The sequence below is a fragment of the Macrosteles quadrilineatus genome, unplaced genomic scaffold (assembly GCF_028750875.1).
Source record: "Macrosteles quadrilineatus isolate MER2022 unplaced genomic scaffold, UCM_ALF_1.0 Scaffold_1__1_contigs__length_201487025, whole genome shotgun sequence".
NCBI classification, from domain to species: Eukaryota; Metazoa; Arthropoda; class Insecta; order Hemiptera; family Cicadellidae; genus Macrosteles; species Macrosteles quadrilineatus.
Window position 1 is genome coordinate 5,631,484 of NW_026542594.1, and position 26,889 is coordinate 5,658,372.

General features: G+C 32.8%; 1 protein-coding gene across 6 annotated transcripts in view; it reads right to left on the reverse strand.

Annotated features, from left to right (window-relative positions):
* Window positions 1–515: 515 nt before the first annotated feature.
* Window positions 516–26,889, reverse strand: part of LOC128987275 (intersectin-1) — a 117,861-nt gene continuing 91,487 nt past the window's right edge. For 4 of the 6 annotated variants that reach the window (XM_054408047.1, XM_054408070.1, XM_054408038.1 and 1 more), the window contains 11 exons: window positions 20,004–20,122; window positions 19,489–19,595; window positions 15,751–15,823; window positions 14,963–15,169; window positions 12,892–12,975; window positions 11,425–11,580; window positions 11,134–11,265; window positions 9,421–9,619; window positions 5,903–5,983; window positions 2,995–3,171; window positions 516–2,519 (listed from right to left, as the gene is read on the reverse strand). In XM_054408047.1, coding sequence (XP_054264022.1) covers window positions 2,368–2,519; window positions 2,995–3,171; window positions 5,903–5,983; window positions 9,421–9,619; window positions 11,134–11,265; window positions 11,425–11,580; window positions 12,892–12,975; window positions 14,963–15,169; window positions 15,751–15,823; window positions 19,489–19,595; window positions 20,004–20,122 — 1,487 coding nt within the window. In that variant the 3' untranslated portion in view covers window positions 516–2,367. Of the gene's footprint in view, window positions 2,520–2,994; window positions 3,172–4,020; window positions 4,099–5,902; window positions 5,984–9,420; window positions 9,620–11,133; window positions 11,266–11,424; window positions 11,581–12,891; window positions 12,976–14,962; window positions 15,170–15,750; window positions 15,824–19,488; window positions 19,596–20,003; window positions 20,123–26,889 lie in introns of all 6 variants that reach the window. The other 2 variants (XM_054408062.1, XM_054408075.1) reach the window with 2 other exon arrangements.

Consider the following 26,889-nt stretch of genomic DNA (forward strand, 5'->3'; position numbering starts at 1 on the left):
AAGTAACTCATAGAAAATAAAAGTCATAGACAACAAAACTATATGTAAATTGGGTCCAAAGAAATATGGTCAGTAAGGGAGATGGTTGATATTTTTAGTTAGAGTGGATGGAGCTAGATTAATTATTGCCATAGCCACCTAGCCACAGCCAGACTATAAAAAAGGCCAGGGCATGGTAAAACCCTACTAAAAGGTTGATAAGATTGTCCTTGTTTTGTCTTTATACTTCACCACTTCTGTTGTACTATACCACCATCTGTTGTACTATACCACCTGAGCAATTCTGGTGAACTTTTGACCAAAAGTGTTTTGGTACCTGCATAACATTCTTAAATTGAAATATTTGAACATTCATTTTTTGGATGTTAAATTTCTTAGAAACATCCCTAAAGACGTGGTAAGCAAGCACACAACTGCCTGCCCAAATACATTCAGGTAAACACAATTTAGAGGAACACTTTTGTTAATGAACATATTGATTTTAATGTAAAGAAATCTAAAGATCCAATACAAATTGTATATAATATGCACAAAGAAATATAAATCATCTTTTATCTTAAATAACACATTCATTTCCATTTTAGTTTTGGAATGCTAACTCTTAATAAAAATATAATATATTGGCAGTGTAACAACAACTAATATTATATTATAACGTAAACAAATCACTAAACTTAATAGTTCAGTAGGCTTATATGTTTTTACACACTGTCACTAGAAATAATAGTTTTGTAATATGATTAATGTATATTGTACAGATTGAGGAAAGTGGTATACAACAAGTGTATTGTGATTTACCTAAATCTAATGATCTAAATGTGATTTCTATAACTCTTTCTTTACAGTAAAGACCACAAATACTAGAAAAGACCCAGTATGGATCATAAAAATAAACAAATGACGTTTTTGGTCCGAAAGTAAACAAAGTCATATGTTAATATATGCTATTAGTATAGGTGGTTTGTTTACTTTCGGGCCAAAAAAGTCATTTGTTTATGTTTATGATCCATACCGGTATTTTTTTATTATTTCTGGTAAAGACTTATCCTAATAGGTCAACTCCCTCCTTAATAAAATAGACAACTAACAAGATGAAAGAAAATTGTATGAAATAAATACATTAAATATACAGATTGGGCTAAGAGAAATGATAACATAAAATCAGTAGCATTTATACACATTGGTATGACTTTGTATACTATACTTATCAGGCACAGCAAGCAGTTAAACATGATTGATGTATCTTTAATAGTGTTGTGTACAGTGTATATACAGATTATGTTGTATACATAAATATCACAATAGCAATAATGTTTATACATACATAAATGTGATAGAGATTAGTAAGTTAAATTTAATTTGGTTAAACAATTCAGTATTGTTTACACAAAAAATGTGTATGTTTAAATTATTATTTAATAATAATTTATGATACTACAGTCTTACAGCATAAATAATGTTATTCAGATGATTTCCTTAGGATAATCCTGTACTTATGTTCCCTGTACTAAGCATCAGGTATGCTGAACCAATAATCCTAAACTATAATTGCATTAACTCTACTTACAACAATTAAGTTAATACAATAAAGGCTAAAGTAAAACTAATAAAATTCCCAAATGTTTTACAACAATATTACTAAAGATACCCTGTGAAGTTTACCAATGAATTAAACTTACTAAACAGTAATATAATACCATTATTTAGATAAGGGAATAATTAACGTTTAAAATAATACTTAATAAATAACAAATATATTCATATAAAATATAATTAATATTAATTGGTATATTTATCATGTATTCGGAAGTTCCCAAATCTTTAAAGTATTCATACGGAGGTCACCACCCCAGATTAGTTTGGGCTTACAAAATATTCTTATAAGCACGATTAAAATTGAGTTTGAATTTATGCTTAGATTTTTAATATAGTTAGGTTGATTTGAATTTTGTTCTTCAGGTGATGTCTGTGTTGTTCAACCAGATTGTCTAGAGGCCAAGACATAGGTTTGACAATCTACTGTGATTGTAGAAGCAAATCATCTAGATGAATTTGAATAGCTACCAAAAAAGTATTTAAAAACTACCCTCATCTTCTCCAAGGAACAAAATGGCTGGCTTAAGAACTTAAAAAATATATTTTTTTAGGACTAACCATGGAATGTATCATTTTATCTCATGGTGCAAAAGAGAATATGACTATATAAAAACCGTGAGACTGGAATTAGATGATATAAAACTGATATAAAGTGATTAACCTCAGAATTCCTTGTGTGGTTTTCCAGTTCACAATGATGAGAAGCTTTAGACATAATAATCCTAGGTCATGTTTGGTCATGGATGATACAGTGGTGCTGAGCATGTGTGTCTATGCAGACTCAAACAGTCTCAGGTCGAGTTTCAAAGTAACTTCCCCAGAATCAACCTCATGTAGCGGCAGAACTTTGAGGATTGGACCTCTCGATGTCTGACTGAGGTAGAGAATGTCTGAAATTCTCACTTCAGTGCGGCCCATAAACTCTGTAACAGGAAACTTTTACATCAATATCCAAAACTGAATCCAAGAGCTTGAATTGAGTAAATGAAATACATTAGTTTGTACAACCTTAAAATTTATTGTTATAAACTAGTTGGATAATTAGGTTCATGTTATTGATCCTGGGAGGAGAACTTTCCTCTCTTTGAGAGGAGAAAAGGCTGTAGCAAGAATGAAAGATAGAGTGTACAGCTGTGGCAAAGTTGACCCCACACAAAATACATAGTTAAGTTACACAAAATAAATAAGTAGGTAATAGCTAGTATAACCTGAAGCCAACTATTGCTTTTTGTCAGAAAGTTTTATAGGAATACTATTTAGATCTGTCTGGGAGTTTGTTGTATAATATTGGACCAAAATGAGGTAAGCTCTTCCTCCCTATTTAATTATTTCAAACAAAATGTCCTAAACAAAACAAACTCCAAACATAAACTACAACTACTACAACTGGAAACCAACCGTCAGGTGAGAAATATCCTTTGTCCTTGACAGTAACACAAAGCACGTCCTCTGCCAGATCCTTAACTAGGAACTGCATGCTTGCGTTCCACCGAGACTCTGCTGCTGTGGTGTGTACCACGGGAGTGTGGTGTTCCTGGGAACCCATGCTCACCTCACAGAACACCTCACGCTTGCCTACCAAGAACACCACAAACATACAAAGGCTTAATACACACAAGAGTTAATATAACATTAATTATTATTAAAAAGGCACTTAAATAAATACTGACAATTATTAAACAGTAGCCATTTTAAATAGATAAAGTTAAAAACTTTGATCAACGTATACCTATACAACTGGATATTTAAACTTGTTCTACTTGTCTGGTCATGTAAGAGGACTTTTTTAATATCCTTTCAAAAGTAAGTAGGTCTTTTTTGAGATTCACTTTAAAACTGAATCACAAAACAATTTTTCTGTATTTTAAAGAACTTCTTAAAAACTACTATTTAGCTGTATACTCAGTTACAGTTAAAGATATCTTGGCTAAGTCTTAAATGGGCAAATTCAAAGTTCCTGCATGACTTGATTGCTTTTTATATACTTGATGCAACACTATACTCAAAGTATATATAAATAATAATAATTGACTGATTTGATTTATTCATTTATTGATTTATTGATTACTTAATCAAATGATTTGTTACCAACAGCTACAGGTTACAGCTATGGATATTTACTGTTAACTTTGGCTATTCATGCCATAAATATTATGGTTACATGTGGTATAGTTTTGAATATCTTTGATTTCAAGGAGAGTTTAATGGCTTATCACAATCTTTATTTTAGTTAATGATGCATTTCCATCCAATCCAAAACATACACATAAAAACCAAAATATTTTATTTGTTAAAACAAGTGGTTTAGAAGCAAAATACTTATATTTTTATAACTATGCATGCTGATCATATGTGCATTATCTGGATGGATATAAGTTAACAATAGTTAGTTATATAAAAACAACAAAGGTGAATGAATGATACCTGAACGTAAATTTTTGTTAACGTCAGTGACTTCAACAACCATTACTCGAAGAACACCAATGGGACGACGCCCTCTTACTATGAAAACAAGCAAGCAGCAAGAGAGTTAGCAGTTAGTTAAAAGTAAGCAAAGCAAAAACAGATAATTCTAAAATACTGGAATAGTAACAAAAGGAACAAAGTAAGTAAAAATGCAGGCGGTTAGTGATAGTAAACATCAAGTGCATTAAGCAGAAAACCAAACAGAAGACCGTTGAATTTGGCTTCGGATAGTATAGAAAATTACATGAATAAATAAATGATGAAGTATAGTGACTATTAACAGAAATAGTTCGTGTGACAATGAATTGTATGGTGAATGAATGAATGGCTTTAATAAAGTAAGTTTTTTTAATACGGATGAGGTTCTTCTTGTCTAATAATTGTATCATATCATTATTTACATGATCAGTGAACCTTCAGCTAATGGTGGTAGCCATCAGGTCACAATAATATTACATAGCTAAAGTTGTTAATGTTTGGCGGGATTTAAACCTGGGACCAGAGTCAAACGGGCCAAAAACTAATCCAGCTACACCCAATTTGTTTCACAGATACACAACATAAATATATGTATATTAATTTGCAAATAGCTGGTAGGTAATACAAATTTAATAATTAACTAAACTGTATTAAACTTAACAGAAAACAATTTGACCCTTTCTCAAACTATAGATTTTGATCAAATGATAACGACCCAAAAATTAAAAACTACCTTCATTAGCCAGATAATACTTCATGCGACATGCTGATTACCATGCTGGTCCCAATGTAGTTGGTGACTTTCATTTGTTAATCACAAGCACCACCACTATGCATACAAACCCAACTCCCTTCCGTTGCACTTTTCAACTTTTACTCATAAAATATCAAGTGTTTGTAAAGCATTCCACTTACTATTAGAACACTTTCAACTGAACAGAATACCTGCTTAAAATTTCTAATTTGGATGAACAACAATACTTCTATTAGCCTGGAACGTATTAGTTTACTTTTTTATTAGGCTTATTTTTGCTGCTCAGAAACTTATACATGAGTTGGAAATAGTTAAGCCAAATGTATATCTTGTGGCTTTGTATATGTGGGTTCTCATCCAGCAGTACTATTTCAAGGTTATCTTCTTAATTAGCTTGATGCAGACTTGCTTGTTAGATTTAACCCTGTCAGGCTGAATCTGGTTTTTCTGCTTTAATTTCTATATCCTTCAGTGACATTTGCATTTTACCAGTCGTCCAGAATTATTGTGATTTCTTCGGTATTAGACCTTGTTCCTAAGGGTAGTCTGTATGAGGCTTGAAACAACTTATTTGGAACTAACCATATAGAAACCAAAATGAGTGCTATTTTCCTTTGTTTCATAGTGATGTTACAGGAGGAATCAGGTTCTCTCAAGCTATCACGACTTCCTCAAAGCAGAATGTGGTTATCGAGCTGTAGCCATGAGAAAACTTCCAACAACATTACTGTCAAGAGGATTCTCTGTTGTTTGTTTGGGTGAAATACGTAGGGTATGGATATTGAATAAGGACAAGGATAAGGAATAAGACAGTTGAACTATATAATGCAGCCTCATTAGCGTAGAAGGTCATTTGTAAATCACTACTGGACAGTTGGGTCTTAACGAAATAGTTGATGATGAGACCTTCAGAATGAAATAAATGTATTTCCCAGAGTTAGTCACCTCTCTCAACAAGCAGCCAGTTCTACATTTAGAGGCACAAGGAACATGGCGTATTTTAGCCTTGCACTTGTACCATGTGTAGACCCAATCCCATGCTACTGGGTCAACATGCAATAAAATACATGCATGATGCGACATGCAGAACATGTTGATGTTCCTCACCCCCTGGTGATGGAGGTTTCAGTTTGTTGCCTTCCACAACAACCACCAATACTCTGCCTACTGCGCCAAACCTCTGTTGCCCTGCGCGACATCAGTATCAATATTAAATAAGTGTTCAGATAAATTAAACATCGTTATATCAAGAGCACAATATCTCGAAAAAAGAAAGATAGCTTAAATTAAGGCAAAATATTATGATGGTTGATAAGGCATTTTAATGTTGAAAATACATTAAGAAATTAAGACCAATAAAATTGTTTTTATAACTAACAATGTGTTCCATGACATACAGCTTATCTATTTAATGGAAATGCCTAAACTTCTATATGATAAAGTATAAAGTATGCATAAAATAGTAATCTTACTAATATTATAAATGTGAAGTTTGTGTGTATGTTTGTTTGTTTGTTTGTTTGAAGTTCAATCACGCATGAACCACTGGAAGGATTGGGCTGAAATTTGGCATGATGATAGCTCACATTCCTGATTAACATATAGGCATATTTTTATCACAAATATCCTTTCGGGATCTGCCCCAGTGGGTCTGCAGTTCCCCATGTTAACCTTATGAGTATTCATATATTTATAGAGAATTCAACAATTTAGTCAGCTGTTTCAACTAAAAAAGTTGGTTCTGTGATATATAAAAGTATTAAATAAATATACCGGGTGTCCAAAACCACCCGTACACCCCTTTCAAAACGTTGGAAACATTTTCTTACAAACATAAAATAATACAAAACTAGCTAAATTGGGCACGGTCTACCAAATGGTAATAATTTAAAATCCAAAATCACACCGGAAGTGGCTTTTTCAGACCGGAAGTTGACTTTTTTAAATGTAAGCTACCAATTTTGATTACAGAATCGGATTCTACGTTGAAAAATACATAACTTTTGTATAAAACATGTTTTGAAAAAACTAGATTTTTACCTCCAATCCCCTATCAAAGTCAATAATTTTGGGTCATTCATCTGCCAAAGTTGCTTGAAACAATAATACAGAAAAACAAATAATAAAGATTACATAAAGAAATGTGATAAAGAATCAGCTGTTCATTGTGAACACTATAGTAATTGAGTAACAGCTGGTCTACACATTGCTTAATATCACATTAAAAAAAATCATTTGTTTTTACATTAAAATAGTCAAATGTAAAAACAAATGATTTAAACAAAAATTAAATTAAGCAATGTGTAGACCAGCTGTTACTCAATTACTAAGGTGTTTACAATAAACAGCTGATTCTATTCATCATATGTCTTTATGTAATCTTTGTTATTTGTTTTTCTCTATTATTGTTTCAAGCAACTTTGGCAGATGAATGACCCAAAATTATTGACTTTGATAGGGGATTGGAGGTAGAAAACTAGTTTTTTTAAACATGTTTCATTCAAAAGTTATGTATTTTTCAACGTAGAATCCGTTTCTGTAATCAAAATTGGTAGCTTACATTTAAAAAAGTCAACTTCCGGTCAGAAAAAGCCACTTCCGGTGTGATTTTGGATTTGAAATTATCACCATTTGGTAGACCGTACCCAATTTAGCTAGTTCTGTATTATTTTTTGTTTGTAAGAAAATGTTTCCAACGTTTTGAAAGGGGTGTACGGGTGGTTTTGGACACCCGGTATAGGATGGAGAGGACACAGCTAACTCACCTGATGAAAGGTTGCAGACGAGTCAAAGAACACATAAAACACACACATAATAATACTTGATATTTCGCCTCTTTCAGAGGCTTCTTCAGAAGTAGGCCTTGATGGCAGTTACAAGAACAAAACCAAAAAAATAAAAGATGGTTGTTCTTGTAACTGCCATCCAGGCCTACTTCTGAAGAAGCCTCTGAAAGAGGCGAAATATCAAGTATTATTATGTGTGTGTTTTATGTGTTCTTTGACTCGTCTGCAACCTTTCATCAGGTGAGTTAGCTGTGTCCTCTCCATCCTATATATTTATTTAATCCAAGCTAAATGCTTTTTCCTAAAAACATAACCATATAAAAGTATTAAAAAGTTATAAGATTTACCAACAAGGTGCAGCACACTATATTTTTTTTGCATTCATGTAAACAGCTAATTTGAACCAAGCAGCAATAAAAAAATGTGATACACAATGAGGACTGTGAAAGTAGGATTGTTTACAGTTATGTTTATGTTTTTAATGTCATGAATTCCTAATAATTTATATTTCTTTATTGTTTAGGTGAAGTGGTAGAACATAATGGCTATGGTAGATGTGTAATACCATTAGTATACCGTAAATTTAAAGAAGCAAATTTTATCAAACTTTGTCCTCCCCCATTCCAAACACTAAGCTTGAGTATAACTGCAATAAGCATTTTAAACTTATATGCCAACCCCGTACGAGGGACGGGTACTCTGCTAGTGCAATAAATAAAGTTGTTTGTTTGTCTTTTTGGAGTGGATTAAATATTGAAAAAAATTAGGTTTAAATAAAAGCTTAGGGTTTTTAGGAAAGATAACAACAACATAACTATTTGAATCCTCAACCCTCTCCTTACACTCAATATCCATAATCTTTGTAATAGGTGTTGCTATGTAACCTCGTCTGTTGATGGCCCATTGTGTAAACTTGGTAAATGCTTTATGCACATTTCTGTAAAGTATATTTTTAGCTACTATAAGTAGTACTATAAGATCTGAATGCAAAGTATTATGTACTTATAGTGACAAAATAGACTGAAATTAAAGTAAGACTTATTTCATTAGTTGTAGGAGCTCATTATTTAACACTTCGGCTACATGTATGGTGTCGAGTATTTTAGTAAAACTTTAGTAAGAATAAGAACATAAACTTGAAGAACATACATCACAAATGTGGATTACGTTTACGTAAGAAATTGTGGTTGTTAAATATCAAACAAATTTTCGCTAAACTAAATAAATACCGGTATGAAACGAATAAAAAATGTAAAACCAGAGCTTTAAAATAGTTTTTGCTCAACACATTTTTGGAATGTTTGTCACAAATATTTCCAATAAAGACAATAACATACCTATTCTTAAGAATACATTACTTCCTCAGTTCAACTTTATGAAATCTATAGTGGCAGAACCGCTTTAAATTATTTGATCTGTAAAATTCTAAATACTTACAGTGTTGGATTTATGGTACCTACTTGCGGCTCTAGGCCAAATTAACAGGAGCGACCCCGGTCCCTTAACAAATCTTCCTAGTAATAGTAGCAAAAATGTGAACATCTTCCGTGACCAGGGAAATATCACCATTACCACCCACAAACGCAACGTAATCATGAACATCAAAATAGATACCTATATTTTTGTATACAACACTGTGGACTCCTTTAGATGGTGGTAAATTCTGCACCAAACAGCTAAAACATTAATAATCTTGTAATTACTTGAAAATAATGTATTCTAGGATAAAGATGATTTTCAATAACAATAAAAACCTAAATAAATTAGTAAATTCCATCAAACAAAACGGAATTTAAATATCAAATTGTTTAAGAAACTGAGATAAATCTAAGAACCTACTTGATTGCTGGCGTTGCAGCTTGTACCTATCACTGGTAGTGACCTCCTCTTTGGCTTGTGTCAGTCGTCTCAGCCACAGACCTCGCTCTGTACTAGAGGTCACAGTTAGACTGGTCACATGACCTCCGTACTCCAGCCTTACCTCTGTATCCAACACTTCTGTACCTTGATGTATCACTAGCTCTGATAGCAGGAAAGGCTGTAACACATACACAACCAGCTGCGTAAACACTAAATGCTTGTAATTTGTAATCATAAGTACAGTGGAACCCTGCTAATCTACATCTCTCGAGTTTGCAACAACATCTCCAGCAACAACGCAAACTCCTGTATGTCTCCTACGGTAAAGGAAACATCTTTATTGTCTCTAGCGATCACAGAAACTATCGTTGTTAATTGCGATCACGACAAACTCCTGAATATCTCTTAAGCTAAAGGAAACATCATCGTAGTCTCCTACGATCGTATCAAAATAAACGTCTCCTGTGGTCTCAGGAACATTATCCTCTTCTTCCGTGATCAATAAATCTCAAACTATTAATTAATTCAGTCACTTAATATGCTACATGCTCCAACCTTTTTAATTTCACGACCATGGTTGTCATGTCGGTGACAGATTACCAGGCTTATACTGTATACTTATTGCTACTTAATGTTTCTAGAATTACGTCTCTGGATCAGTCAACTGTCAATGAATGCTTTTAAAATAGACTCCTCCGTAAAATCAATTTTGATCAAATCTATTTGAATGCTGTTGTTTATACAGAACAAATTTCCTGCAGATAATAAATGTGTGCTAAGAAATTTTGTTTTCTTTACTCATACAGCTGAGCTTTAAAAAAAATTGTCAATGTCCAATCTATCAAAACATATGATTTTGCCTGCCCTTAACAATACACACACCATGATGTTCCTGTTCATCTTAATAGGATCAATAATGTATGTAGTGTTTCATAACAAAAATATTGTTTAATACGTTCACTATATCTGACACTTCTCTGTATCTGAGGACTGAGTATGGTTGGTAGCTTACGTGTTTAATTGTAAAACTATAATATGATAATTATTTAAGTTATTTACTAGACTAAGAAATATTTAAACAATATTTTATCATTTAAAACAAAAAATGTTGGGCAAATATCTACATTTGTTTTGTAATGATTATAAAACAAAATCGAATAGTAATTGAGTATTTAAAAAAATTTGTAGTGCTGTTTAAAAAATGACTGAATTTTTGTAAACATAATGGTGACAATGGTGCCAGTTTTTTACATTGCTGTGTATGTAGGCTACAGTATCAATGACGAAGCTAACATGGCTATGGGTAAGTCGGGAAATCTTTGGACAAAAAACAAAAAAAAAAAACGGCAAAAGAAAAAAACATAACACAGAAAACGAGAAAACACAAAAAAAAACTAGGTCAGCTTCAGAAAAATTTTAAAATATTTACAAGAAATGTTTGTTGTATTGAACTGTTATGAAACGCATAAGTATTTCCATTAGTTAGATAAACTTTTAGTTGAGTCTTTTAATCTCATCAAAAATTATAACTGATGTTAGTTTTAAAATAACTCATGTAATACCAGAGTACTTGACAATTGCTTTATTTTGTTTGAGCAACAGGTACACACTAGTTTCATATCATCAAGTAATTTCAAATATTCAGCCGTTTTAGAACTTTTCACCAACCTGTATATTTATAAATAGGCTTACTTTTCTGTATATTTTGAAGCGAACATGTGAATGTCTGTCAAATGAGAAGGACTGTCCGAGCGGTCTGCTGGGTTGAGCCAGAAGGAGGAAATCATTCATCAGGAAGCCCACCAACTCTTTGCCACTCTTAGTCTGGAAAATACAAGATATTTCACATCAAACTTGACTAGAATATTTAAATAACTAGGTTTTTCAAACTGTTTACATAGTACAGATACTAAAAAATCTACTTAATAAAACTTTAATGACAAAGATACAGTTGGTATGGTAATTTTGTTTTTAAATAGTCACCTTGGTAAGGGAGCCAAAGTGCAGGAACTTTCTTGGTCCAACGGAGTTTGTGAGAGAGTTAAAGACGAGTCTCTCTTCTAAGCCATCAAAAGATACATGTTTCTGAAGCCATTCCAAACGATCTGAATTTTCCTTTTCCCTCACTCCTTCATTTACCTGTAAAAAAAAACGGCATCAGCAAACTGACACATACTTTCTCCCATTAGCTTGTCAACAAACCTTTTAATGGAACTAAAACTGTTGGATAAACAATGGAATTAACGCTATTTTTTGGGCAAATAAAAGAAATTTCATAGGTACATTTTGAAACATAACTTTTACAATATCAGGGATTTTGGATTTCCCATTTTGTTTAGAGTTAAAAGGACTAAAAAAAATTAAATAACAGTTATTATTGAAGACATTTTATGTTTTTTTATGTTAATTAAGTTTTTATAGGAAAATCACCATTACAATTCAAAATAAAAACCGCCCATACATGACCGCCATGACCAAATTTCATCAAAATCGGAAAACTGGTGTGGTATGTAGATCTGTACGCATCCACACACACGGACTTAATTTTGAAGACCACTTTTTGGGTTCAGGGGAACAAAAATGAATATTTCCAACCAAAACTTAAACTCAAACTTTTTTTAGGAAAACAATACTTTCTCCATATACTAGTATAAGGAAATAAAGTAAAAAAAGTAAAAAAGTCAAAAAATACAAATAATTATTAATTTATAGTGTTTTTATTTTTTTGGGAGAGGGGGAAAGTGCATTTACGCACACATATGACTAGCCTGTAGTGTGGGTTTCAGGCTATCGAGCGGCAGTACTGAGAGAGTCTGGAAACCAGATATGTGGGTCCCTGTCACGGTAATGCTCCCTGAAGTGTGTTTCCTGGGCTTTCATGGTGCGTTGATTTCCTAGGCCAGCTGATCTAAAAGGGAGTCAGCAGACCTGGACGTCTCAAGATTACTCTCGAGAATCCTCACTTCTTATGAGACTTCATCTTTTCAAGGTTGAGTGGTGCCTTAAAAACACTGCATCGCCCAGTCCCAGGGATGGCTTTCATATCATGTTTGCCTTTTTCTGCGCAGAGGAAACATCACTCTGCTGCTACACAGTTGTTCCAGTTGTGGCCCAAACCACCACACCGAAAACAATTCTTGGCTTGGTCGGAATCCTTACAGTTTTGAGAGAAGCAACCCGTCTGAGCCCGCAATTGACCCATCTAATTCTCAGGTGTGTGAGATTTAGCAACTTGCTGGCATCTTGGTCCTCCGTTTCAGCGACCACCATGGGGATTTTTTGCTTTTTCTCCCCGGTTGGGCTGTGTGAGCCATACCTTGAGTTTACAAATGATACCCGTCCCACAGAGCCAGAGAATCCCCCAGAGATATTTTCTTGTTGACATTTATATAAATTATAATTATGATATTTTAAATGTGAATGAATTCCCAAGAAACTTATGTTACTCACTTGAGTGCAGAACTCTTCAGCTTTTGCCAAAGCTTCAATCAGGTAAGTGTAGTCTGGATGATCCACTGGAGTTGATTCCACAATCTAATGACAAGCCAAGAGTAAAGATCACTTACCATTGTATGCCGGTACTAAATGTGTACATAACTAAACATAGTAGGTATGATTTGCACCAGCAATTAAAGAAAACTTGTTGGCTTCAAAAAATGTTCAGTTGAGAAATAAAATTTTAAAAAGCAAATTAGTACAATTTACTCAATTCATTTGGACTAAAAAGTTGCATTTGTGTTTAATTCACAAGTATTTAGTTACAATGGCAAAATTGTACCAAGTAGATAAGATCTGGATAAAATTTCCTACAATCTACTATTATGAATTTCTTGAAAATACTCAATAAATGTAGCCTAAATTTGCCTTAAAACAAAAAAGTGTGAAATTTAATGTTTGCTATGTCTAATGTCTACATTGAAGACGGGGGTTTTCAATTTTTTTTCATTTTGAGGTGATTTTTGGTATCTTTCTTGAGTATTTTCAAGAAATGCATAATAGTAGATTGTAGGAAATGTAATTTTCTTTCGGAATATTACCTTATTCTTTGGTCGATTTCCTCACCATTTAAAAGTTATTTGCAAAAACGTCAAGCAACCTCCAAATTTCTAGTGGTAAACAAGTTGGAGATTTTTTTTTTCTACAGTTCTGCTGGATCGATTTTGTTAAATAATGTGTCTTTTGGAAGGCATAAACTCTTTGAGTTGCTTTTTCGATTGATGTGTATTTTATAGCGGTAAGTTCAATAGTATTAAAGTTATAAAGCGTTAAAACCGGGTCAATAATTTTGAAACACCCGGTACTTCTAATATCTGTTGTCAATTATTTTAAATGAAGATGAATATTAATACAGAAAATATTTTCTATGCAAATAAGTAATAACAAATGTATTGATACTTTTCGATCCAAACACATGTTGTGAGTACCGTTACCTTAAACAAATTCAAGCAAATATTTTAAAATTCTAATATCTGTTGTCAATTATTTTAAATGAAGATGAATATTAATACAGAAAATATTTTCTATGCAAATAAGTAATAACAAATGTATTGATACTTTTCGATCCAAACACATGTTGTGAGTACCGTTACCTTAAACAAATTCAAGCAAATATTTTAAAACTAGCTGTAACCCGCGGGCTTTGCCCCGTTTAACTTCTTAATTTTCAAGATTATCTCGTTCGCATGGCTCAATCACGTCCTGGTTGAAGTTTGTTCGTTACGCTCACTCACCTTTAGGTTGGAGCTCGTTCGCTACGCTCACTTGCCTTCAGGTTAGCTCGTTCGCTACGCTAACTCGCCTCCAGGTTGAAGTTCGTTCGCTACGCTCACTCACCTTTTGGTTGCAAATTAGCTGTTGTCATAAATGTAAAACAAATAATAGTGCTGCACCCTGTTGGTAATCCTTGTAACTGTAATGCTATGAACATCATAGAACAGAACCAACTTGTTTAATTGAAACAGCTGTTAAGATTCAATAATTCTATTTCTCATAAGGTTAACATGGGAAACTCCAGAGCCACTGGGGCGGAGCCCGAAAGGATTTTTGAAATAAGAATATGCCTATATGTTAATCGGGAATGTGAGCTATAATCATGCCAAATTTCAGCCCAATCCGACCAGTATTTTTCGCGGTCACTTGTCACAAACATACATCCATACATCCATACATCCATACATCCATACATCCAAACTTTCTCATTTATAATATTAGTAGGATTACATTACTGGAGTTGAAGGGTCAAACACACTTTCATCTTTTAATTTTACTGGTTTAAAGTTTCACTATGATCAAATAAATAATCTAAATTGTTTACCTTAAAATTTCCTTAAATGTAGGACAATTGCTTGAACATTGATTCAAATGTATTCATTGATGAATTGTTGCAGGAATATTTGAGCAATACTTTGTTCAAAACTGTTTTAATGATGAACAGCAAATAAATAATATTCACCTCCTAGCTAATTATAATATTTGTAACATGGGCAACTAGTCTTAGCCAACAACAAGTTAGATATCTAACCTTCTGGATGAGTAGAGGATATTTGGTGATGCGCTGCATGGGTTTGATGAGGAAGGAGCTGAGAGGCATCCCCTTGGTGCGAGGGTCGGCCTGACATCGGCGCACCAGCTGACGGAACTGTTCACTCTGCTCTGTCAGACGCTGGAGCTGCGCAGCCGCAGTCAGCTGACAGCTGCAGAACCTTACGTACACTGTCATGCGGGGCAACTGTAACAAACACACACTCAGACAAACAATAAATGCTTGGGTGGCGATAAACACATTGCTTAGACTTTGCTACAATGAAAAGCCAGCAAATGCCTGAAATACAAAATTTAAGAAAAGTCCTCACTAGGAGTAAACTACTTTATGTAAGAGTATACACTACTTAACCCCCTTTCAAGCCCTAAAAGAAAACTACAAATGCAAGCATAACTCAAGAAAACGGGTGACAAGCAAGATATTGAGGGTTCAGATCTTGACAAGTCTGGTGTGAACTCATTAGAAACTCCCCGTGGAGCTTAGTGGGAGAGGCTTCAATAAAATAAACTATGGACAGCTTGTCAGGACTGCTGAAATATTTGTGAATTGTGCCTCTGATCAGGCAGTTTGCTACTATTTACTTTTCTTTCCTCTGAAAGTTTGTCTATAAAAACTTATTTTGTAGAAATGAGGAATTTTTTTCCATAATCGTCAGGTAAAACAATACATGCAATCTTTTTGTACAGTAGTAAACTTAAATTTTCTATTTATTTATAGACATTTTAAACTATTTATTATCTAACCTTTTGCTTTAATTTAGTACTTACACTTTCACATAGAATATCTCCAATCATTCTTATCACTCCACCTTCGCTCATTTCTCTACGAACCCGGAGAGCTCTAAAAAAATCCAAACACATTACTTCTTCTAAAATGTTGTTGGATTATGAGAATATTAAACATGGTGATCGAGTTAACAATCAGTATAACCCAAAAACTTGCAACAGCTTATTTGCAGTACAATCTTGGTAGTTAAACAATTTTATCGGCAGTAACATAATGTATCTAAAAGATTTTAATGAATCATAAAAATGTGGATTACAATTTACAATCTCAAGACTTTCTTATTTGCTATGTGTTTGACATTTTTCTGTTCCATATAACAGTAAATATTGTTTGTTATGATATAGTGCTCATTAGTAAAAATGAGGAGCCAAAACTGTAACCTATTTATTGTCATTTGTACCTATTTATGCCAATATTTTTATATTCCTGAAAGAGAGGTACCGGAACTCTATTCCGCCACGTTCCCCCGCAAATCGAGCACTGCTCATTAGTATTTTCCTCCAGAATTAATGTAATAACAACAATTAAATAGCTTACACATCTTATCATTATAAATCTACAGATGATTACAGCTATCACTGATGATTAGTTTCAGAGGTTGATTGCTTCATTTTCTATTTAGAAAATTGATAATCTATAATATTAAAACGAAACAGTGTTTTTTTATTTCACGATTCTGAATCAACCACTTGACGGATTTTCATGAGTTTTGTGTTGAAAGAAAGATAGTTTTGAGAACTAGGGAATGTCGAAGCCATAATTTTAGTTTAGGGTCCCAGATTTTTGGAAATTAAGTTTTAATTTTTAAAAAGTCTAGCAGCCGACGCTAAGATTCTAAACTAGCTTTTGGCATAAAATAATTTGTTTAACATAACAGCTGTAAACATTCTGCTTTTGTGTCACAAATTCAGCATTTGGATAAAAATGTAAATACATACTTAGGGTTGACTTATTTATACTATGTGTAATGCTAATCATTGATACGTTCAATTCTCCTCTAAGAGGTGATAGATTAATTAAATATGCATAGTAAAATACTAAGATGTTTCTATTATTTTTTAAAGCAATCTTTGTAATCTTCGATTTGTTTTAGCTAACAGCTGGTTAAATATAAACTATGGAACTATGAGGTTATTTTATTTACTCTTATTTTAAGTCATTGATTATAGGAAATAAGTAAGATTAGTAGAAATAATTAGACCACAGTTTTAACCAAAATTAATTAAACCACAGTACAAATCGAGGCTCTGTACACGAGTCTTAATAAAAAAAGGATAAATGCAAATTATTTTACTGCTCCACTTTTCAAGGAAAGATTAGAAAAATAACAATGATTACATGTTTTAATTCTTAATGGTAGCTCTTTGTTTACAATTAATTTTTGTTTGCTTTAACTTTGTTTGGATTAGGCCCGGAAATATTGATGTCATAAAAAGAAGATCAAGAATAATCAGGAATCACGATTTTAAATTACCACCACAACCTCAGCCGGGTTTTATACAAAGATAAACAGATGGATGACATAGATTGAACACAACGTCAACATTGACCTAGGATACTGCAATTAGACAAACCATCCTTTTATGAAATCGTGTTCAGTTGCAGTTAAGATTAGGGGGGCCGATATCAGCGCCCCCAAATGTGGAAATATCAATTTTACTTCAACTATGAATATATTGTAGTTTAAATTAACTAATATGGGAAATTACAATGTACGTTTATTCAATGAGGGTGGGTAATTTTTAAGGATAGAACTGATAACGCTATGGATAATAAACATTGACAATTACGTCATTAGCTTTACTAGCGTGTTTACTTTTTATATTCCTGCTACATGTGACCAGTTTTTTTTCAAATGAATGTTATTTGAACCAAACAGCTGTTTCGAAACAAACTGTTATTGTTTTTAATTTTCTTTGTTTACACTTATTTATTTAGCAATTAATGCAGTTAAATTGATATAGGCTAAAGGATAGGTGTGTGACGATTAGTTTTGATGTTAGGACACCAAAGTTAAATTATGTGTACCTACTGTGAATTTTATTGCATACTATCATTTTATTTTAGGTCGTTTCTATTCAGACCTACTGGAAATGGTGTATAGTAGTTGTATTTTGGTGATAATAATTATGGAAGAGGCAGGTATGCTGGAAGGTGGTATCATTGACTAGGTCTATACACTTCTCAATTCACTATTACTCTCTCTACCTTAGGCTTCTTTTAATCAGTGTGCGTCTGTGTGAATCGGCTGCAAATCTCACTTTAACAACGCTTTTCATATCGTAAAAATTGCAGAATTGCTGTTTTATTGTAAAATTATCGGATTTAAAATGCATATCGTATAGGCCTATGATGGAATAAAAACATATTTGGTCACACAACATTTGTTTACAAGATGATTTTTCACATTAAAACTGCAAGAAACTTTGCCTTTATTTGTGTAAACTAGCTGATCTGAATTGTACACGGTTTTAACTGACTACTGAATTCCCGTACGTAGGACGGGCCAACACCTCGTAATATAATAACACACATTATAGATAACACATTATAGATGTGTTATAATCACATAATAGATAAATATAATAGATAAATAAATAAAAAACAATTATGTTGCTGGTAATTATGATATTTAGAGTTTAAATACGATTAAAAGTAGATTTCCAACAACAAGTATATTTTAACCTTATTTAAAATAGGCCTAGTAAACCATTGTCTTTTCCTTAGCAAGCACACCATTTTGTGCAAAACAATATAATTTCTGAGTCAGGAACAACTAACTCAGTTTTGCTCTACATTTATTTGTATACTTTCTTAAATAGGTTGTAATGAAAGCTTAAAACTTGCTCAAGGTTAGAGCATAAACTTGAGTTCCCTTGTATCTGACAAGGGGGAACAGCTTATTAAGGTAGAGTGTAGGAAATCGTTTAAAAGTATTGTCCGTATTGCTCTGTCTAATAATAAATCTTAATGCATTATGTTCAACCAGTGTTGAAAAATATAATTTATCATAAATAAATCTTGGTACAAGAGAATTACCGCTTATTAAATAGCATCATCAAATTGTTTTAACCCCCCCATCTTTTCAGTAAATGATCAGTTTAAGATTCTCCAACAAAACAGGACACCCTGAATGTAATCAAAATAACCATTTTAGGAGTTTTGAATAATACATTATAATGAATGACCACTATTTATCTAGTCAATTACCATAAACTTTACCCCACGGTTAAATTCTGGGTAAAGTGTGGGCCTATCCACATGATTTCTGAAGAGATGTTGTGTATCCTAGTAAATTACATAAACCACCGGAAAGCATAGTTTTCAAAACTTGAAATCTTCCAAATTGGTTAAAATATAGTAAATGACTGAACCAGTAATTCACTGGTTGTGATCAAGTAAATGGCCACTTAATAATTATTTGGTAGGATTGTGATCTTAAATGATTACAGCATCGTACATAACATGTTTTGATGCTTCCTTTTAGGCTAATTACATGAAATAAACAATCATGATTGACACTTTTTTTAAATAGTGATAGGATATATTCCAATCAGGCTTCAAAGTTACTTTTAAGACCAATTGTGATACTCCAGGCAAAACAAAAAGCTTAATATTATGTTTGTATATGGAACTGTCATTCACAAGGGGGTGGCCATTCACTGGTGCACTCACACTTACACTCACCCTACACATATCACATATTAGAACTTGCTAACCTGAGAAACATGTGGTTGCAAACAATGATATCTTGCCAGTTCACAAAAATAGTGCTCAGTTCATCTGGAGTTACGATTTTGCTTTCAGCTAATGGTCTTTCAAAAACCTGTTGATAAAAGTAACAAAAATCCATAAATCTCATAGCTTTTGTAATATATGTACAGTTAATCTTTATTTAAGAGAGTCCAACCTTAGTACTGAAATATCAGTTAGAACAATAAATTAATATAAAGTTCATATCCGAAAAAAAAACAAAAAAACATAATGTAGGCCTCCTCTAAAATTAAGTAAAAGAGAGGATAATTGAACTTGTCTTTTAATATAATCCAAGTCTCTAGATACATGAATATGAAAATTTGTAAAATAAACTATTTGTTCTTTCATAGCATGGTAGTAGAAAGTACTAAGCACATGATGCAATTTAAAGTAGGCCCATTTTCCACTTTAAGTTAAATAGCATAGTCAAGTCTAAGTAACATTAGAAATAATTTCATGATATATCAGAAATACTTACATCATGTACAATGGACATATCATCAATATAAGCCTGTTCTGTCATGATTAATTCCTTGATGGATTTCTGCCTTTGTTTCTCTTCTTTACTCAGTTTTATTTTCTTTTTCTCAGTTTCGACTGTAACAAGAGCTTATAAATCAAATTTAGTACATTAAATATATTATACAATACTTAATGTTATTGAATGAATATAATCTGTGGGGACCAAGCAGTATTTAAAATGTAACAGTTATTTTGACAAAGATAATGCCTTAAATATCAACTGTTTGTTTACATTATTATTTATATGTTTTTCATTTCTACGGTCATTAAATAAAATCCTGGTACAGTAAAACAACATAGGTAATAACAATTGTAAATCAATTGGGGAATTTTGCTTAAGAAGGTATTTCAACTATTTCAACACATTCACTGCTAATGAATACAGGGTTTTTTTTACGTGCAACCCAAATTAAAAGTTCTAGTACTGTGAGACGCATATTAATGTAAAGACAACCTTATATTTTGGCATCCCTGTTTTCTTTACTGTGTTGCAGATCTAGCTTATAAGCCGCATTTACACAAAGCCACTTGTTGGGCAGGTTACTTGCCTCAAGTAAATTGAAATACTGTACATTTAGAGGCAAATAACCTGCCTGATCTACTCTGGCCTTGTGTAAACGTGGCTATGCCTACTTACATAGTTATCTTACTATGAGGTTTAGTGAGTTAGAATAATACATTGTAAGTAAATCATTGGTTTATGCCAAGAACGGTTTGAAATTAAGTTTCCGGGTGTGATTCCAGTAACATCAACTATTAATGAAATGTGCAAATTTAATAGAACCGAATTCGAATTTAAGGAAAAACTCTAGAGATTTTCCAGCGAATTTCCATTAGCCAGATTTTATTTTTTCTTCAATCTAGAGATTTGAGTCGGTTTCCTTAAACTTGTATTATGTCAAAAAAAGATTATTTATTAGGTGCTGGATTCACACCGGGAAACTTTAATTTCAAGGCATAAAACTAATGATTACTTTCAATGTATTTCCAATTTATACAATACAAACCTTGAGAAGCTAGGTCCAAATGCTTATGGAGAATAGTCAGACTGGAATTTTGCCGCCAACACATTAGTATTTTGTAGTAGTATTTTGACAGAACAAATAATTCTTATAAAGTGGTTGAATGTGACAAACATATGAAAGTAGATAAAATGAAACAATAAAACTCATGCTAAATGACTAGAACCACTAGATTATATTTCAGTATCATTCAAGAAATCTTTAACTTTGTAGTAGGCCTTTCTGATCAATAATCTTTTACAATTCTCTGAAAAATCTTTCTAATACGCTTTCATTCATGTTGTTTGGTAATTTGTTAAAAAGTTTCATTCCCATGTAATAAAAACCTTTTTCTAGATTAGTGGTAGAGTGTGGTGTGGATAAACCAGTAAATTTTCATTTCTTATGTTGTAATTGTGTTGGGTTTTCTCAGTTGAGTACCATGTTAGGTTGTTCTTTACATGGTTAAAAATTGCATACTTGGTACTGTAAGGATTTTCAAATTTATAAACAGGTTTTTGCATGTAGAACCTGGCCATGTTAAAGTCATTATTCTCAAGATTTTCTTTTGTGCTGTTAGTACTTCTTTAGAAAATTCAGTATTACTCCATAACACTATACCATATTATATTAATGAATAAAAATGACCGTAGTAGAGCGTAATTTTAGTTTTAATACTTATGCAATGAGTTTGTCAGCTTATGTTGTGACATATAGGCCTACTATTTAACTTCTTGGGTAAGGTTCATTTGTCTGAGTTTTCAACTGTCCGAGTTTGTAAAAAAATACAAAATATTTGAAAAATCAGTTGTCCGAGTTTTGATAAATAATCTATATATATAAAAGGCAAAGCCCTCACTGACTCACTCACTCACTCATCACTAATTCTCCCACTTCCCATTTACCTAGGAGGCTGAAATTTGGTACACTGATTCTTTAGGCATTAAATAGGAAAACTAAGCTGTTTTTATTTTGATCGGACTCTCGGGCTCCGCCCCAGTGGCTCTGGAGTTTCCCATGTTAACCTTATGAGTACTCATATTTAAATGGAATGAATGAATCTTAACAGCTGTTTCAATTAAACAAGTTGGTTCTGTTCTATGATGTTCAATAGCATTTAAGTTACAAGGATTACCAACAGGGTGCAGCACTATTATTTTTGAAATTTATGACAACAGCTAATTTGCAACCAAAAGGTGAGTGAGCGTAGCGAACGAACTTCATCCTGGAGGCGAGTTAGCGTAGCGAACGAGCTAACCTGAAGGCAAGTGAGTGCAGCAAACGAGCTCCAACATAAAGGTGAATGAGCGTAGCGAACGAACTTCAACCAGGACTTGATTGAGCCATGCGAACAAGCTCACTTATGAAGTTAAACGGGGCGAAGCCCGCGGGTACAGCTATTAATAACATTTAGATAAATCAACTGTCCGAGTTTTCATTTGTCCGAGTTTATTAAATTATTTTAAAAATATCAAAATATCAAGTGTCTGAGTTTTCAACTGTCCAAGTAGAGTCAACATAAAAAATGTGACACCGCGCGCCGAGACTGGCGTCTCAGGCGCATGGTCAGAAGTCGATGTAAACCCCTTCTGCGAAAAAGTCGGGCATTGTGCGAGAGCCCCTCACGTCAACTTAAGAAAAATTATAAAATTAATTTTATAATTTTTTTTATAAAATTAATTTTTCATCATATGACTAGTTTTACAATTTTTAATTATAAAATTAAACCATTGACTTTATAAAACTTTCATCACCTAACACAAACTGATTATAACCAACCATATCTTTGTACCATATCTAGTCATGTAGGTAAAAAGATAAAAATCGAATCAAGGTTTACTTATAACTAGCTGTTACCCACGGGCTTCACCCCGTTTCACTTCATACGTATTAATAAAATTATTGATTGGTTAAGTTAAGCTGAAATAAACAAAACAGTAACAAACAGCTGACAAACAGTAAAGGTACAGCTGAGGCATTTTTATTAACATTAGGTATATGGAAAGTTCCCTTTAGAAAGGAATTACGACCTTAAAGGAAAATTTATGAAATAATGGATAGTTTTGCGCAAGGCTTCTTGTCATGACGAACATTTTAAGTATGAACCATTTATGGGGGTGTGACTTGTAGTTTTGTCAAAAGTTCATGGGTACTTAATTGGGCTTTATATATAGACGTATTAAATAAGTATAGATTTTTGATTATAAAATTTCTTTGTAAATTTTTAATTATAAAATTAAACTGTCTTAACCTAACCTAGCCAACCAAACTTGTTGATAATATAAAAAAGATATAATATAATTTTTCTTAAGGCGACGTGAGGATCACTCGCACAATGCCCGACTTTTTCGCAGAAGGGGTTTACATTGGCTTCTGACCAGGCGCCTGAGACGCCAGTCTAGGCGCGCGGTGTCACATTTTTTATATTAACTCTACTCGGACAGTTGAAAACTCAGACACTTGATATTATGATATTTTTAAAATAATGTAATAAACTCGGACAAATGAAAACTCGGACTGTTGATTTATCTAAATATTATTAGTTATTTATCAAAACTCGGACAACTGATTTTTCTAATATTTTGTAATTTTTAACAAACTCGGACAAATGATGTGATTTCATAATGTAGTTGTTTTTCTAAACCACGTTAGCTAATCAATAAAAGGTTACATTACCTGCAGACTGCCTTGTGGGTTTTGTTAATCCAGTAGGATTACGTACGTTTCGGCAAATATATTGCCATCATCAGATCCAGAACTTGAAGGTTAAAATCTTGATTTTTCGACACACATGGTCACGTCAAAGTTTAAAATGGAACACATACACAAAACGAACATTAAATACATGTAGGCCTACATCCTGTTCGGTTTTTTAATAGTAGGCCTACATGTATTTAATGTTCGTTTTGTGTATGTGTTCCATTTTAAACTTTGACGTGACCATGTGTGTCGAAAAATCAAGATTTTAACCTTCAAGTTCTGGATCTGATGATGGCAATATATTTGCCGAAACGTACGTAATCCTACTGGATTAACAAAACCCACAAGGCAGTCTGCAGGTAATGTAACCTTTTATTGAAATGATGTGATCCCAACTTCTTGCATAGCTGTGTTGTATGTTCCCGCCAATTTAAGTTCTGGTCACATGCAACACCTAATAACTTTACTGAACTCTGGCATTTCACATCATTACCACTTATTCTTAGTTTCAACTCTCCTTCCCTACTCTGCAAGTTTCTAAAATGAACCAAAATCGTCTTACTATAGTATTTAAATGAAGGCCGTTTATAACAAACCAATGCTCTAGATCTGATCTTGTATCGTAGCCTCTGCATTTTCCTTTATATCTAATAAATGCTTTCCTTTTATGAGTGCTGTAGTGTCATCTGCAATCATGATTATTTTGGCATTTACATTCTCTTGGAGGTTGTTTGTGTATATAGTAAATAAAACATGGCCTAAAATTGAGCCTTGTGACACTCCTGTTCCGTATCATACTCAGATTCTTAGTTAGTGTTTTCTATTATTGATGTTTTTTTGCCTTCTTCCTGTTAGGTATGATTCAAACCACTTCAAACTCAACCCTCTGATTCCATATTGAGTTCATTTCTTTAAAAGGACTGCATGGTCTACACTGTTGAAAGCCTTTGATAGATCACAGCAAACTGCAAGAGTTGACTGTGATCCATCCATGGCCTTATATATATCATCTGTTAGTGATATTAGTGCTGAGTTTGTTGTGTGTGACTTTCTAAAACCATGCTGACTGTTTGTAATTAATCTGTTTGATTCTAAATATTCTTGTAGTTGTGCGTTTACCACTTTTTCAATTATTTTAGAAAACACAGGTAGGAGTGAGACCGGATAGTTTTATTTAAATTAAATTTCCATTTCCTTTCTTAAAAATTGGCCTTATGATTGATATTTTGAGGTTTATTGGAAACTCACCAGTTTTTAATGATTGAATGATTTATTATTTTTGTAAATGGTGCAGCTATGTACTCTTTGCCCTTAATTAATCTAACTAGAATTAGGACTGCAAAGAGTTAGGTTATTTAGTTAGTTGGTTGGTTATTTAGTTAATCGCAAATTGTTACAGTTCTTATTAACTCCTTTACAATTTTAATAGGTATTGGCGACACTTCTCTAATTAATACTGATGTGTCCATTCCAAATGTACTGGCTTATAACTATATTTGTTAATTTACATATGTTCTGTTCAGTTGTTATTGTTTATATGATGATTGTGATTAAATAAAAAAAACTTGAGTTACTGCATTAAAATGTTACATTACTAAAATATCTATCAATGGCGACGAGAATAATGGAAGATTTAGAAAAAATAGCAGAAGATGTAAATAAAGTTAGGAAATTGAAATCATTGCGAAGAACAGTCAAGTTTCAGCTTGGAAATGTAAAGAAGTATGTGGACAAAGGATCATTTTCAATCAATGAAATCCAAACTAAACTTGATTTGTTAGCTGAGATTAAATCAAAGTATGATCTAATTCAAGACAAGATCGACTTCTATACAGAAGAAGAAGATTTAGAAAACGAGCTAACTTACAGGGAAAGTATTGAAAACATGCTGATTGATACAAAAGCAAGATTAATGGATGCCCAATTACTTCATATGCCAAGTATTCAACATAGCTCTATTCCCAATCAAAATAGTTGCACCACTGAAAATCTACAAGCTAATACACCGATTCCAGTTCTTCCTACTTCAAATTTGAGCTTTACTCCTTACGATGAAAGGGAAAAATTTTCTAATTTTGCCAGAAGACTGGAGGTTTTTATGACTTTAAAAGGTATAAATGATCCTAAGTTAAAAACTTTTACACTTTTACATGCCTTGACACCTCTTCTACATCAGAAACTATACGACCTATGTACACCAGACAATCCTATAAATAAAGAGTATGGGGAGCTTGTGACCTTGCTTGACAACTTTCTAGATCCTAAAAAAAGTATTTTGGCTTTACAACACACATTTATTAGTCGAATATACAGGAAGAAGGAGAATCTATTTCAAACTTTGCTACAGAACTAAAAAGGTTAATTGTAAATTCAATTGCGAAGCTTGTGGAAAATCTGTATTAGACATGCTATTACGACTACAACTCATACGTGGACTTAATGACAAAGACATTAAAACTCAGCTTTTACAGAAATGTGACCACAAACAATTTGTAGAAATTCTTAACACAGCTACTACGATGGAACTTTCAAAATTTGAAAGTACTTTGATATGTCAAAAGAGTGGAAACGTAGACATAAATCAAGTAAAGTTTAAAGCTAGAAATAATATTACATCCAATGAACAAATTCACAGACCTAGAACAAAATCATACAACACAGGATCTTATACAAGTACTGGTAATAAATTTCGTGTAACAGATTTTGAGTCACTGAAAGGAAAATGCTACCGATGTGGGAATATATACCATAGAGCGAATGTTTGTCCAATGATTGATGAAACTTGTAACACCTGTGGTAAGATCGGACACCCCTAGTGGAAGAATCACTAAGCAATCATTAAAAAAAAATTTAGTGATACGTAGTGAGATTTGGGACGAGTAAAAATCACTAGAAATCAATCACTAAAATCAATAGCGCAACTTAGTGATACCATTAGAAATTTTTAATGATATCACTAAACATTTTAATGGTGTGTACTGATATCACTAGGCAATTTTAATGATATCACTAAACATTTTAATGGTGTGTACTGATATCACTAGACAATTTTAATGATATCACTAAATATTGTAATGGTGTTTACTGATATCACTAGGCAATTTTAATGATATCACTAAACATTTTAATGGTGTGTACTGA